Here is a 16660-nt window from a genome sequence, read left to right as displayed (position 1 = left end):
GTTGGACTGTAATTGTTCAAGACTATTAAAGCTCCTGTAATACACAAAACATTTCACATTAAGTATGTTTTGGAGCAAAGTTTCTGATAAGTTTTGAGAAATTTTTGAGGTAATATTTCAGTCCCTAAGACTTAAATGACACTAACATTCGTGCCTAAAGGGTATCCTCTAATTCTCAGAGATGAAGTTTTAAAAAGCAACAAACAAAACTTAGCAAGTTATTATATTTAGATTGTGGATTCTGCTTCTAGAATTCAGATTCAAATTTCATACTAAAATTATATAAGAAAAAAATGGTTGCCCCAATTTACCAGCATTCCAAATAACCGTAGTGATTTATTGGGGGAGAAATTAGCAACAATCAGATGACTTAATCCAGAGCTTCTTGATAAGGAAAATAAGACAAAGAGTCTTAGAAAAAAACAAACAGCTGTATAATCAGACTTTGTTCGAATGAGCTGTGACAGTAAATCTCAGAAGAGATCTAAACATTATATAACTAGAGTTCATGGAAATGTAAAGCCAGATCATACTAGGGTGAAGAGAACAAGCCACTGGGGACTAAGAAACTTGGACTTTGATCTCTGCTCTCCCCTTCCCTACATCATGTTTGCCAAAGGACTTGTTCTCTCAGGATCCCTGAACCTTCAACTACACAACAGGAAAACTGTAAGAAATAGACCCTAAGGTATCTTCCAGCTCTAAACATGCTATAATCCTTTGACTCTGAATGAACTTCCCTATAATTAGAGATTATAAACATGGCACAAAGACACAATAAATGTTCCAACAAGAGCTTTTTATTGAATATATGGAAAGATAACAATAATGTCAACCGATTCCTACTGGGAAGCCCAGGTCCAAACTGACTGTGTATTTCCCTAAAGCAGCTTTTAATTAAATAAAGCATTAAGCCTAAACTGAGAGCTAGTACAAATAACAGATCTAATTGCATGGTCAAACAAAAGTACAACAATCATAATAATGTAATTAAACATAGTGCTCATATGCTATAAAATGTTGAAGAGAAGAAAAATAAAATAAGGAGCAAAGTGCATTACTTTGTCTTCTCTATGCGAATAAAAAGGTACAAAAGGACAATAAAAAGAAGGAAAAAGTAAAGGAACTAATGTTTACCGAATATCTATTAAATGCAAGACACAGTTCTAGAAAACATGCATTCATTATTTTGTTTAATTCTTACAGTGATATTAAGAGCTAAATATTATTACGTCTCTTTCTCTAGGTGAGGAAACTGAGACTGAAAATTAAGTAATTTGCCCAAAGACACACAAAAATTAAGCAAGTCAGTATTTAGGCCCTCGTTTATTCTTTCAACTGAAACAACCTGCCTCAACATGTTTTTTTGTTTGTTTGTTTGTTTTTTGTTGTATCCACTTCTGAATTAAGAAGTCTAACTTATCAGAATTTCCTGCAGTAAAATCCTTCTTCCTAATGTTTCTAATATGCATAACACTTTCCAAGATATTTCTTGTCAATCATAAATCTTTCGAATCGGAGGGCCTAGATGAAATTATAACTGATGAATTTACAAGAGATTTTCTGTTGTTCAGCATATACAATTCCCTAGGACTCTTTGACCTTAATGAAATGAGATCTAAGAGTTATATCACCACTTTAAGAATCTCCTCCAAATCTTGTCTAAATTTAACTTAAGCTCTTTGTTTGATATCTGGCTGTGTTTAAAAGAAGAAAAAAAAGAAAGAAAGAAAAAAAAAAAAACTATTGCTTCATCAGAGTTATTTTCAAATGAAAACATATCCACTACCAGTAGAGACTACAGGTGAATGTCATGACCACACCTTGAACATGCAGGGTCTTGCTTTCCTTTCATTCTAACCTATAAGTCATAAGGTTGCAATGAAGGCTTCCTTCAGATTCCTACAGAGGACCCAAAAACATGCTACCACTATGCAGCACAGCTTCTTCTCTGCGCACTTCACCACACAAAGTACACAGAACCACAATTTCCAACCACAAATTTACCTCTTTGCTCACATAGAGAAAACTAAGTACAGCACTTTACTCCTATGTAATGTCTTATTTTGTTTACCTTCTCTTCTGTATTTTATAACATATGGACATTATATTTGGCTACATATTATTTAGATTGCATTTAATGAAGCTATAAAAAATGTTACTTAAGCTGGGCACAGTGGCTCACACCTGTAATCCTAAACACCTTGTGACTCCAAGGTAGGAGCATCACTTGAGTTCAGGAGTTCGAGACTGGCCTGGGCAACATGGTGAAACCCCATCTCTACAGAGAAAATAAAATTGTTACTTACTGGTTTGGTTAAGTGGGAAGCTGGAGGTAATGTTGGCAAAGGTACTATTGTAGCTTTAGGTGTTGTGAAAGGAAATGCGTTTGGTTGTGAAATTATAGGACCAGGAATCTTCACCCAGTAGATTTTGTACTTCTCAACAACTGTGACTCTGAAATGCAATACCAGTGAGATTAGAACCCTCATTGTGTCCTGTCACAATCAGATCAAAACATTAAAGGAAAAAAAAAGAGAGACTAAACTAGAAAAACATGACTTACTACCTAACAGGACTATTAATTTTGTCTGAGGCAAATCTTTAACCACTCTCCTCCACCCCATCACTTGATGAATTTGTATTGCTTTCTCTCCCTCTGTCCCTCTTTTCTTACTTGTCTGTTTTGGGGGCATATTCCAATAGCCATGATGTCAGACCCAGGGACAAAACTGCACAGATTTCTATTTCCTGGCTTATGAAGAACATATTACTACTCATTTCAGAGTGCAGTATTCAATTCTTCCAAAGGGCATGTGTAGCAAGCAACTACAGCAAGAAGCTGTAACAGAGGCTGCATCGGTAACCATCAGCTTTCACTGGGGTCACATCCCCTTTTTCACATTCCACCTAACATACCGGGGCAGAGTTGTGCTACTGTGTGTTGGGGACCTATGCACAAAGTGAAGAAAACAGATATGTCACGATAGCAATCCTTCTCTTAAAATATATGTCCATATCACCACTCAGGAATCATTACAAGGCATTATAACATTCCATTTCCCCTTGTATGTAGGATAAGGAAGAAGTACTGTTTTAATTCTACTGAGTTTCATAACTCTGAGAGGCACGCAGTCTTTTCTGAGAGTCTAATCTGCAAGTTGTAACACTGCAAAAGAGTCATCCAAATTTCAGGACTTCCATTTGTATTCTCATGCTAATACAGGAGCAAGTCTAATAGTAGTGTTATATAACATAAAGACGCAAGTATTAATTGATAGCTCTTGTTAGGATTAAGGCCTTGCAAGATTTCATTCACTCAACAAATGTCTATTAAGTGCCTATTTGGTGCCAGGTCCTGTGCTAGGTGCTAAGTATACACTGGTAAAAAGCAAAACAAACTCCTACATCAGGAAGGTGGTGTTATTACTATACCAAAACTCTCCTACATGGGTGAATGTCCAATAGGTACAGAAAATGATACATACTAATTATGGTTTCAGTTATACTAATAGTTACAGAGTTGTAAACTTTTTTTTTTTTTTTTTTTTAAGAGATGGGGTTTCACCACGTTGCCCAGGCCAGTCTCAAAGCCTGGGGCTCAAGTGATCCACTGCCTTGGCCTCCCAAAGTGCTGCGATTATAGGCAGAAGCCACCATGACTTGCCCAGAATTATAAACTCTTATACTCACAGAAACTGTGTGTGATTTGGAGCACTGCTTGGAGCATTCCAGTAGACTTTAACTTCTGTTTTTTTAGATGCACTTCTGTGACTCACAGCTGATCCCTGAAATAAAAAGGAAAAGAGCTACCATTCAGTCACTCAATAGCTCAGCATGGCTAGAACTTCTATCATTTTGCAAAGTAATTTATCGTTGCATGACATAAGCATTCTGGTGAGGACTATTTTATTTAGAAGAAGGACTTGGCCGGGTGCGGTGGCTCACCCCTGTAATCCCAGCACTTTGGGAGGCTGAGGCGGGCGGATCACGAGGTCAGTAGATCGAGACCATCCTGGCTAACACGATGAAACCCCATCTCTACTAAAAATACAAAAAATTAGCCAGGCATGGTGGTGGGTGCTTGTAGTCCCAGCTACTCGGGAGGCTGAGGTAGGAGAATGGTGTGAACCCGGGAGGCAGAGCTTGCGGTGAGCAGAGATCGCACCACTGCACTCCAGCCTGGGTGACAGAGCGAGACTCCGTCTCAAAAAAAAGAAAAAGAAGGATTCAGGCACTCCATAAATGAAATGTTGATTGGTTGACAATATATTAGCAGCTGGCTCTGTGAATAAATGAGAGTCAACAGAAATCTAAGAACTGAAGAGAGTTGTGAACACTGGGTACGTTAACACTAGATAGAGCTTGCTCACTGTTTCATGTACATTATAAATTTATATCTCTTCCATTAATAGACGCAAATAGAATACAGAAGATTCATTGAAAGAGAAAAACCTCCTGCCTTCAAATACGTAGCATGATATTTTAGTAATTCTTTCTCTTGAACAATCTTGTTTCCCACTTTCATGCACCTGGCCAACTCCTACTCATTCTTTGAGGCCTCACTTGAAGATCACCTGCTCCAAGAAGCTCCCTCCCAGTTCCTTCCAGCCTGTGTGTGGCTCCCTCTGCTATGCTTCCCACTCACTGTGTATGCTTCTAACCAAAGTTATCACACAGTTCTACTTATATGTTCATAGATGTGCTTATACGTAAGGTAAGGAGTTCTTCAAGGAACAAGAGTAAGTCTTGTCCATCACCTGTCCCTCCCATTCAGGACCATTTTTGGTATAATAAATAAATGAATGAATGAATGAAAAAAATTAGACTCCTTTCATACTCTAGATCTCTGTCTTCAATATTAAAACCCTTCAAAAATTAATATAATAGAGCCAATATTAATATAAAACATCACAAGCTATAAATTCTTCAAACTACTTTACCTTTTATAGAGTGCTGATGTGTAAAAACATATTGCAAGTAAAATTAAGGAAAAAGTCTGATCGTTGTGAATCTATTTAGATGTTTACAATACATGGTTAACGTCATTTATCTTGCAACCACCACCTTATAGTGCAAAGACCCCCCAAAAAACTGACAGAGAACAATTTCAAGCTACAGTTGACCCTTGAACAACACAGGTTTGAACTGCATAGGTCCACTTATATGCAGATTTTTATTTCAATAAATATATTAGAAAAATGTTTGGAGGTTTTCAACAATTTGAAAAAACTCAGACAAACCGCATAGGCTAGAAATATTGAAAAAATTAAAAAGTTAGGTATGCCTTGAATGCACAAAATATGTAGGTATTAGTCTATTTTATCATTTACTACCATAAAATATACACACACCTATTACAAAAAGTTAAAATTTATCAAAACATACATACACAAACAGACCGCACATGTGCCATTCATAGCCCAGAGACATACAAACAAATGTAAAACTGCAGTATTAAATCATAACTGCGTAAAATTACGGTAGTTGGGACTACAAGCACATGCCACCTTGCCCAGCTAATTTTTGTATTTTTTTATAGAGATAGGGTTTCGTCATGTTTCCCAATCTGGTCTCAAACTCCTGAGCTCAAGCAATCCACCAGCCTCAGCCTCCCAAAGTGCTGAGATTAGAGGTATGAGCCACTGCACCCAGCTTTTATTGTGTTTTGTGCACTACTATAAACCTTGAATAACACCATGGGACCCACATGAAGTGCCACTAGTGATGCGGTAAGTGTTCCCAAGAAGCACAGAAAACTTGTGACATTACAAGAAAAAGTTGAATTGCTTGATATATACTGTAGATTAAGGTCTGCTGCTGCAGTTGCCTGCCATATCAAGATAAATGAATCCAGTATAAGAATCATTGCAAAAAAAAAAAGAAAAGAAAAGAAAATTCGTGAAGCTGTCACTGCAGCTATGCCAACAGATGCAAAAACCTCACACTTTTTGTGAAAGACCTTTTCATCTCATATCGGAAATGCAGCTTTTATGCAGGTGTAAGAATTGCTATAAGAAGGGGATACTTATAGACTAATATTATTCAAGAAAAAGCAAAGTCATTATGTGACAACTTAAAGCAAAAGGAAGGTGAAGGGTCTAAAGCTGGAGAATTTAATGCCAGCAAAGCATAGTTTGATAATTTTAGAAAAAATGTTTGGCCTTTAAAATGTCAAGATAACAAGAGAAGCAGCTTCTATTGACCAAGAGGCAGCAGGCAAGTTCCCAGGCATCATTAAGAAAACCATTGATGATACCACCCTGGCTAACACGGTGAAACCCTATCTCTACTAAAAATACAAAAGGCCGGGCACAGTGGCTCATGCCTGTAATCCCAGCACTCTGGGAGACCGAGTGGGCGGATCACCTGAAGTCAGGAGTTCAAGACCAGACTGGTCAACATGGAGAAACCCCATCTCTACTACAAATACAAAATTAGCCAGGCGTGGTGGCACATGCCTGTAATCCCAGCTACTCAGGAGGCTGAGGCAGGAGAATCGCTTGAACCCAGTAAGTGGAGTTTGCAGTAAGCCAAGATCCCACCATTATACTCCAGCCTGGGCAACAAGAGTGACACTCCGTCCGAAAATAATAATAGTAATACAAAAAATTAGTCGGGCATGGTGGCGGGCACCTGTAGTCCCAGCTACTCGAGGCTGAAGCAGGAGAATGGCGTAAACCCAGGAGGTGGAGCTTGCAGTGAGCCCAGATCGTGCCACGACACTCCAGCCTGGGCGACAGAGCAAGACTCCATCTCAAAAAAAGAAAATCATTGAGGAGAAAGTGTATCTGCTTGAACAGGTTTTTAATGCAGACAAAGGTGCCCGATTTTGGAAATAAATGCCACAAAGGGCACTTATTAGTAAAGAAGAGAAGCAAGCACCAGGATTTAAGGCAAGAAGGAGCAGGCTATCTTTACTGTTTTGCGCAAATACAGTCAGTTTATGATCAGGACTGCTCTTACCTATAAAGCTGCTAGCTGCTAATCCCCGAGCCTTGAAGGGAAAAGATAAACATCAGCTGCCAGTGTTTTGGTTGTAACTATAAGAAGTACTAGACAATGAGAAACCTGTCTGGATTGGCTCCATGGACGTTTTACCTCTGAAGACAAGAAGCACCTTGCCAGTAACAGACTGTCTTTTAAAGGTTGTTTTGGCCAGGCATGGTGGGTCATGTATGTAATCCCAGTGCTTTGGGAGACTGAGGCGGGTGGATCACTTGAGGTCAGGAGTTCAAGACCAGCCTGGCCAACATGATGAAACCCCATTTCTACCAAAAATACAAAAATTAGCCATGCATGGTGGTGGGTGCCTATAATTCCAGCTACTCAGGAGGCTGAGGCAGGAGAATCACTTGAACCCAGGAGGCAAAGCCTGCAGTGAGCTGAGATCGCGCCACTGCACTCCAGCCTAGATGACAGAGCGAGACTCTGCCTCTAACTACATAAATAAATAAATAAATAAACAAATAAAGGTTCTATTGATATTTGATATAGTTTGGATATTTGTCCCCACCCAACTCTCATGTTAAATTGCAATCCCCAATGTTGCAGGTGGGAACTGGTGGGAGGTGTCTGGGTCAGGAGAGCAGATTCCTCATGGCTTGATGCTGTTCCTCAGGATAGTGAGCAAGATCTGGTTGTTGTAAGATATGGCATCTCCCCCCACCTCCACCAGCTCTGTCTCTTGCTCTTGCTTTCACCATGTGAAGTGCCTGCTCCCGCTTCAGCTTCTGCTGTGAGTAAAAGGCCATGAGGCCTCCCTAAGGCCTCCCCAGAAGCTGAGCAGATGCCAGTGCCATGCTTGTACAGCCTGCAGAACAGTGAGCCAATTAAGTCTCTTTCCTTATTAAATTACCTAGTCTTAGACACTTCTTTTAGAAACACAGGAACAGCCTAATACAATATCAGACAATGCCCCTGCTACCCAGAACCCCATGAGCTCATCACCGAAGCCACTGAAGTGGCCTCCTTGCCTCCAAATACAATGTCTCTAACTCAGTCCCTAGCTCAGGAAGTCTTAAGGACATTTAAGGCTCTTTACACACAGTACTCAATGGAAAGGATTGTCAATGCTATGGAAGAGAATGCTGATAGAACATCATGAAAGTCGGGAAGGATTACACCATTGAAGACACTATCATTGTTATAGAAAAAGCCAAGAGAGCCATCAAGCCTAAAACAATAAATTCCTGCTGGAGAAACACTGTATTAAGATTTTGTGCATGACTTTAAAAGATTTACAGAGCCAATCAAGGAATCATAAAAGGGACTGTAGATATGGCAAAAAAGGTGGGGGATGGAGGGTTTCAAGATATGAATCTTCGAGAAATTCAAGAGCTAATAGTCACCACAACAGAAGAATTAACAGAAGACAACTTGATGGTGAGTGTTTCCAAACCAGTGCCAGATGACAATGAGGACTATGGAGAAGAAGCAGTTCCAGAAAACAAACTGACATTAGACAACCTGGCAGAAGGGTTCAAATTATCCAACACTGCTTTTGCCTTCTTCTACAACATGGACCCTCCTATGATATAGCACTGAAACTAAAGCAAAGCAGGGAAGAATTGGTACCACATAGAAACATTTTTAAGAAAATGAAAAAACAAGTCAGACAGAAATTACAATGTATTTCCATAAAGTTACACCAGTGTGGCGCCTCTCCTGCCTCCCCTTTCACCTCCTCCACCTACCCCAAGACAGCAAGACCAGCCCCTCCTCTTCCTTCTCTTCAGCCCATTCAACATGAAGGCAATGAGAATAAAAACCTTTATGATGATCCACTTCCATTTAATGAATAGTAAATATATTTTCTCTTATTTTCTTAATAAGATTTTTCTCTTGTCTAGCTTACTTTATTGTAAGAATACAGCGTATAACACATATAAATACAAAATACGTGTTAACCAACTATTTGTTATCAGTAAGGCTTCTGGTCAACAATAGGCTATTTGTAGTTAAGTTTGTGGGGAGTCAAAAGTTATACACAGAATTCCAATTTCCCCAGGGGTGGGGTCAGCACCTGTAACCTCTACATTGTTCAAGGATCAACTCTAAACACAAACCTGTATATCTTCACAAGTCAAAAGTTGTGACACTTCACTGTCAATCAACGTGAAGGAGCCAACAGGAGGGCCATTCAGATCCTCAGCATTACGCGCTTCTAGGAGAAAGCCTTTAAATGGATGCCCTGACAAAGTAACTGAGAAAAAGACAAAAGGATTGGTTAAAAAGCTTAGCAATATCAAAAAGAAAATGTTTAGAGGTCGTACATTACAATTAGAATGAGGTGTATGTATGCAAAACTACTCCTGGAGAGAAAAGAGTCATCCTATAGGCAAAGAAGCTCTAAACTGTGTTCCATAAGATGTTCACTCCGTGAGCCATTCCGCAAAGAGAAAAGAAAAACAGGTGATGGTCCAGGGGCAGTCCATAAGGCTAAGTTAGTTTATACCTATTGGGTACTATGCTTATCACCCGAGTGATGAAATAATCTGTACACCAAACCCTCGTGACATGGAATTTACCTATAAACAAACCTGCACATGTACCCCTGAACCCAAAATAAAAGTTTAAAAAAAAATGTTTACTTGACCTCATTAGGGGAAAAAACATGAGGTGTTTTCTTTTGAATTCCAGTATTTAATACAGTGTCTGGCTCATAGTGACACTCAATAAATTCTTACTGAATTTAAAAAAAAAAGAAAAACACTAGATGAAAGTAAATACTTGTTTCTTTGCTGCAAATTTCTTAGGGTATTTAATATCCTACTGTACAGTGTGAACTCTAAGGTATATTATATATCACACAGAATATTCCAAACTTACTTTTCTATATACTCTCTATGTAACAGAGTACCTATCAACATTTTGCATTTCTAGAGCTGCAAAAAATAAAGTTTGCAAAATGCTGTTACAGATTTATCTTTAATAATCAGCCTACATTTTACCAGAGAAATTAGAGAATTATTCTTAAAATTATATGATGTTAAGAAGGACAAGGGTTTATATATTTTAAACAAGATAAAATAAACTTTATTTTTCTCTTCTCTTGAAGTAATAGCACAATTAATAAAAACAGTAAATAATGACAAAAACTTATTTTAAAGCCTGTTCTGGAGGGGGAATACACAGACTACTTAAGTAATATAGTTATCTGGAACCAAAAATAAGAAGTATGATAGTATCTTACAAAAGAAAACAGATTTAAATGAAATAGTCAAAATCAAATAATAATAAAGATTCAATAAACAGTAAAAGAGTGAAATCCAAAATGTAAACAGTTAATCCCAGCCCGGTACCTTCAATCTGATCTCCTGGTCTGAATGTCATCTGACTCACGGAAATGTCATGAACAAGAACAGACTGTGGACTATGACCATGTTCAGGAATCATTCCATGGCATGACTGTGTTACTTTTCCATTGGGATAATTAGCCACATAACTAATGTGCAACAGAAGTATGCAGGTACCAAGAGTAAATCCAGAAACTGCCATCTCAAAAAGAAGATTAAAAGCCCATTATTGTCATATATAATTAAAGTAAAATATAAAAGCTTTTACACCACAGGACTATAATTCTAGATAACTACTTGCTTTCTGTGTTCAGCAAACCAAAGCATATTCTCAACATACCTGATAAAAAGAAAGTGATATGTGAAGTTTCACCTGAATTTCAATCTCAGCTCTCCAAATTACTGTGAGACTTTGGGCAAATAGTTTAATCTTCCACTTCCTTACCTGAAAAATAAGGAAACAAAGACCCTCTTTTCAATGTTTTTTATTTTTTGTTTTTAATTAAGACAGAGATCTCGCTCTGTTGCCCAAGCTGGAGTGCAGTGGTGCGATCTTGGCTCACTGCAACCTCCACCTCCCGGGTTCAAGTGATTCTCCTGCCTCAGCCTCCCTAGTAGCTGGGAATACAGGCATGCGCCACCACACCTGGCTAATTTTTTAATTTTAGTAGAGATGGAATTACACCAAGCTGGTCTCGAACTCCTAACCTTAGGTGATCCTCCCACCTTGGCCTCCGAAAGTTCTGGGATTACAGGCACGAGACACTGTGCCTGGCCCAATGTTGTTTAAATAAAAATGAAAATATAGCTCAAACTCTGACAAGGACGATAATAAATAATAACTTTCATTATTATCAATTGGAAATAATAAACTAGTCAATAAAAGCAAAAAGTTTTACTCCACCTCATCCTAGAAAGCTTAAAGAACAAAGAAGAAATGTTTCTTCTGGATTTAAATATCATCACCCGAATAAATCTATGTTAAGACTTTTCCCAACTTCCTATTAAACTGATCATGATGACTGGATGGATAATTTAATTTGCAATACTGAAAACTGAGGATAACAGAGAACCAATTGGTAGAGATAATATTTCTACTACCTGTAGCCCAGATACTTCTGAATTAAGAAACACAATTGTCAGCCCACACAATCTTCTTCCCTCCCACGGCTCCAATTTTCCTCTTACCATCTGGATAATAGAAAACCAGCTACTTTACCTCAGTCCCACCCTCTTGTAGCCCAGATCAGCCACTTTGCCTGATGCATGTATTCAAAACCTGCAAATCACAGGACTCAATAAGGGGGGAGGTGATGAGCAGTGACACGTTGCATGGCAGTAAATAAAGTTAACACCATGGACAGGTTAAAGATGGGAAATGCCTAAGAGGCAGTTAATTATTTATAGAAAATGAGTTTTCTATATCATATATCTGGTCATAGACAAAAATAATAGCAGCCTTAGAATCACTAGAAAAAATTATTGTGTTTTTAGTTCTGTCAATCAGGAGCAAATATTTAACTGCAGCCTAACTTGCTGGGGTTTTATCAGAGTCTATATGACCTGGAGGAGGGGAAATACCCAATTCCTGCCCACATTAGCTATCCTGTTTCACCTAAGTGGGGGAAGAACCTTGAAGCAGTTGTGAGGTTCACACTTCAGGGGCATAAGCTCACTAAAAGACTGAGGTCTATTCATGGGGCTACAGAGAACAGTTCTCCTCCTCCCACTCCTTACCACCACATCATTAAAGGCCTATTTACAGCAGTTCCTTTTACCCACTGCATCATGTCCAGTTATTAAGAACAAATTACAAGGCATACTGAAAGTCAGAAAACACAATTTGAAGAAACAGGGCAAGCCTCAGAACCAGACTTAGATATGATGGAGATGTTGGAATTATTAGACCAGGAATTTAAAACATTATGATTAAGATACTAAATGCTTTAATGGATAAAGTAGATGGTACATAAGAACAAATGCACAGAGATGGAAATTCTCAGAACCAAAAAGAAATGCTAGAGATCAAAAACACTTTAAAAGAAGTGAAGTATGGGCTTATGGGTAGACTGGACATATCTGAGATAAGAATCTCTTAGCTTGAAGATATCTTAATAGAAAAATACCAAACTGAAAAGAAAAAAAAAAAAGACTGAAAAAAAGAGAACAGATCCAAGAACTGTGGAACTACAAAAGCTACAACATACATGGAATAGGAATTTCAGAAGGAGAAGAGGGAAGGAAACAGGAGAATTATTTGAAACAATAATGACTGAGAATTTCCCCCAAACTATTATCAGACACACAATACCAAGTGGGATAAATACAAAAAAAAAAAAATCCTACATCTAGGTATATATGATGGTTAATTTATATGTCAACTTGACTGGGCTGAGGGATGTTCTAATAGCTGATAAAATACTGGAGTGTCTATGAGTGTATTTCTGAAAGAAGTTAGCATCTCAATCAGGAAACTGGGTAACAAAGATCACCTCACCAAAGTGGGTAAGTATCATCTAATCCTCTGAGGGCCTAAATGGAATAAAAAAGCAGAGGACGAGGGAATTACTCTTTCTTCTTGATCTGAGATATCCCTCCTCTTGCACTCAAACATCAAGGCTCCTGGTCCTGGGGTCTTAAAACCATAGGACTTACACCAGCAATCCTTTCCCCAACCCAAGGCCCTCAGACCTGACCAGGAGGTACACTATGGGCTGACCTGGTTCTTAGGCCTTTGGGCTTACACTGAACTACCCCAGCAGCTTTCCTGGTTCTCCAGCTTGTAGACAGCAGATTTTGAGACTCGTGGGCTTTCAGAATCACAAGTCAATTTCCATAATAAATATCTATAATAAATATAAATAAAATCTTATTTTATTCTGTCACTTTGGAAAACCCTGATTAATATGGCATATCATTTTCAAACTACAGAAATCTAAGTTTTTTTTCAAATCCTGAAAGAAGCCAGAGGAAAAAGATAGGAACAAAGATAAGAACTATATCTGATTTTTGCTCAGAAACCACACAAGCAAGAAGAGAGTAGGGTGAAATATTTAAAGTGTTGAGAGAAAATTTAAAGTGTTGAGAGAAAAGTATAGACTTCTATACCCCAAGAAATTATCTCTCAAAAGTGAAGAAGAAATATGAAGACTTTCTCAGACAAACAAAAATTGAGGGAATGTGTTGCCAGTAAGACCTATCTTGCAAGAAAAGTGAAAAGAAATTCTTAAGAGGAAAGGAAAACAATAAAGGTCAGAAATTCAGATCTACATAAAGAAAGAAGAGCATTGGAGAAGAAATAAGTCAAGGTAAAGTAAAAATGCTTTTCTTCCACTTAATCTAACATGAAAGTTTGTTTGAAATAATAATACTTATAATTCTCTGTAGATGCTTATGTATGCTTATTTTCATATGCTTCTATATCAGCAAAATAAATGACAAGATATAAGCGATGGTGAGATAGAGCAGGGACCTCTCTCTTAGGGACCTACCTCTCTCAGCCTTCATAGAATTAAAGAAAGGTAGGACCTTGCTCTGGACTAGACTTTGGCTTAAGGAAATGTGATTGGTTTGCTCTTCTATCCAGACCACTAAAACTTTCTCCATATCAACAATAAGGCTGTTTTGCCTTCTTATCATTCGTATGTTCACTGGAGTAACCATTTTCTTCAAGAACTTCCTGTTTGCATTTACAACTTGGCTGACTGGAACAAGAGGCCTAATTTTCAGCCAGTCTGGGCTTTTGACATGCCTTCCTCACTAAGCTTAATCATTTCCAGCTTTTGATTGAAAGTGAAAGACATATGACTCTTCCTTTCACTTGAATACTGACAGGCCATTACAGGGTTTTTTGTTTTTGTTTTTGTTTTTGTTTTGTTTTCTGAGACAGAGTCTGGCTCTGTGGCCCAGGCTGGAGTGCAGTGGCGCCATTTCGGCTCACTGCAAGCTCCGCCTCCCGGGTTCATGCCATTCTCCTGCCTCAGCGTCCCGAGTGTCTGGGACTACAGGCGCCTGCCACCTCGCCCTGCTAATTTTTGTGTATTTTTAGTAGAGACAGGGTTTCATCGTGTTAGCCAGGATGATCTCGATCTCCTGACCTCGTGATCCACTCACCTCAGCCTCCCAAAGTGCTGGGATTACAGGCGTGAGCCACCCCGCCCGGCCTATAGAGTTCTTAATTGGCCCAATTTCAATATTGTTGTGCCTCAGGGAATAGGGAGGCCTGAGGAGGAGAGAGATTGAAGAATAGCCAGTTGGTAGAGCAGTCGGAAGACACACAGTTATCAATTAAATTTGCCATCTTATAGGGGTGCAGTTTGTGTCTCTACAAAACAATAGAAACATCAAAGATCACTGATCACAGATCACCATAACAGATAATGAAAAAGTTTATAAACTTACAAAAGTGTGGCCAAGCGTGGTGGCTCACACCTGTAATTCCAGCATTTTGGGAGGATCACTTGAGCCCAGTAGTTCAAGACCGGCCTGGGCAATATAATGAGATCCCCATCTCTATTTTTTAATTAAAAATAAAAATAACAAATAATAAATAACAAAATAGAAATTTACCGAAATGTGACATAGAGACACAAAGTGAGCACATGCTGCTGGAAAAATGGTGCCGACAGACTTGCTCAACGAGGAGTTGCCACAAGCCTTCAATTTGTAGCCAGGCACAGGACAAGGGGGCTGGCCTCCAAACCCTGGGCTCAAGGGAACCTCACCCCTATTATCCCAATACTTTGAGAGGCTGGGGATGAAGGATCCCTTGAGTTCAGGAGTTCGAGACCAGCCTGGGCAACATGGTGAGACCTCATCTCTACAAAAAAATTTAAAAATTAGCTGGCTGTGGTGGCACATGCCTATGACCCCAGTCACTTAAGAGGCTAAGGCAGGAGGATCCTTTGAGCCCAAAAATTCAAGGTGGCAGTGAGCTATGATCACACCACTGCACTCCACCCTAGGTAATAAAGCAAGACCTCTGTCTCAATTAAAAAAAAAAAAAAAAAAAAAAGGCAGGGTGCGGTGGCTCATGCCTATAATCCCAGCACTTTGGGAGGGAAGGGCAGGAAGATTGCTTGAGCCCAGGATTTCGAAACCAGCCTGGCTGGGCAACATAACAAGACCCTTTTTCTTTTTTTAATGATTTTATACTTTTTTTATAATTTAATTTTTTTAAAAAAGACAAACCTTCAATTTGTAAAAAAACACAATATCTGCAAAGCACAATAAAGTGAAGTGCCATAAAACAAGCTATCCCTGGCCGGGCACGGTGGCTTACGCCTATAATCCCAGCACTTTGGGAGGCCAAGGAGGGTGGATCACGAGATCAAGAGATCGAGACCATCCTGGCTAACTGGTGAAACCCCGGGTCTACTAAAAAAATACAAAAAAATTAGCTGGGCCTTGCGGGTGGGCGCCTGTAGTCCCAGCTACTCAGGAGGCTGAGGCAAGAGAATGGCGTGAACCCGGGAGGCGGAGCTTGCAGTGAGCCTTGATCATGCCACTGCACTCCAGCCTGGGTGACAGAGCAAGACTCTGGGAAAAAAAAAAAAAAAAAGAGCCGTCCCTCTATATTACTAATCACTTTAAATGTCAATTGTCTAAATGTAGCAATTAAAAGACAGATTGTCAAAGTGGATCAGGAAGCAGAACCTATTACATGTTTTCTACAGGATACCCACTTTAAATATAAAGACACATTTACTTTTAATAGATTAAAATGAATAGAGAAAAATATACTATGTTAACACTAATTTAAAGAAAGCAGGAGTAGCTACATTAATTTCAGACAGCAGACTTCAAACCAAGGAAATTTATCAGAGATAAAGAGAGCTTTACCTGATAATAAAAGGGTCAGTTCTCCAAGAAGACATAACAATCCTGAATGTGTATGCACCTAACAATACAGCACCAAAATAAGTGAGGCAAAAACTAATAGAACTATATGGAGAAATAGATGAATCCACTATTAGAAATGGACAGATCCAGGCTGGGTACCGTGGCTCACGCCTATAATCCCAGCACTTTGCTAGGCCAAGGTGGGAAGATCACATGAGACCAGGAGTTCGAGACCAGCCTGGGCAACATAATGAGACTGTCTGTAAAAACAAACAAACAAATAAATAAGTAAATAAATAGTTGGGTGCAGTGGACTACACAAGTAGTCTCAAATACTCAAGAGGCTTAGGAGGAAGGATGACTTGAACAGAGGAGTTCAAGGTTGCAGTAAGCTATGGTCACACCACACCACTGCGCTCCTGCCTGAGCAACAGAGAGTGAGACCTTGTCTCAAAGACAGAGAGAGAGAGAGAAAGAAATGCACAGATCCAGAAGGCAGAAAATCATTAAGGACATGGGTG

The 16660-nt window shown here is 39.0% G+C and overlaps 1 protein-coding gene across 7 annotated transcripts in view; it reads right to left on the bottom strand.

Moving 5' to 3' along the window:
• FRRS1 (ferric chelate reductase 1) overlaps positions 1-16660 on the bottom strand; it is a 68123-nt gene that overhangs the window by 31462 nt on the left and 20001 nt on the right. For 6 of the 7 annotated variants that reach the window (XR_012417317.1, XM_015432318.4, XM_015432315.4 and 3 more), the window contains 5 exons: positions 10639-10743; positions 10305-10500; positions 9069-9205; positions 3694-3788; positions 2310-2457 (listed from right to left, as the gene is read on the bottom strand). Coding sequence is in view for 5 of the 7 variants with exons in the window: in XM_015432318.4 (XP_015287804.3) it covers positions 2310-2457; positions 3694-3788; positions 9069-9205; positions 10305-10500 (576 nt within the window). In the remaining 2 variants the exon portion in view is untranslated. Of the gene's footprint in view, positions 1-2309; positions 2458-3693; positions 3789-9068; positions 9206-10304; positions 10501-10638; positions 10744-16660 lie in introns of those variants that run through there. The other variant, XM_074000865.1, reaches the window with a different exon arrangement.

This window comes from Macaca fascicularis, chromosome 1, assembly GCF_037993035.2.
Source record: "Macaca fascicularis isolate 582-1 chromosome 1, T2T-MFA8v1.1".
NCBI lineage: Eukaryota > Metazoa > Chordata > Mammalia > Primates > Cercopithecidae > Macaca > Macaca fascicularis.
This window is presented reverse-complemented; position numbering and strand designations above follow the sequence as displayed.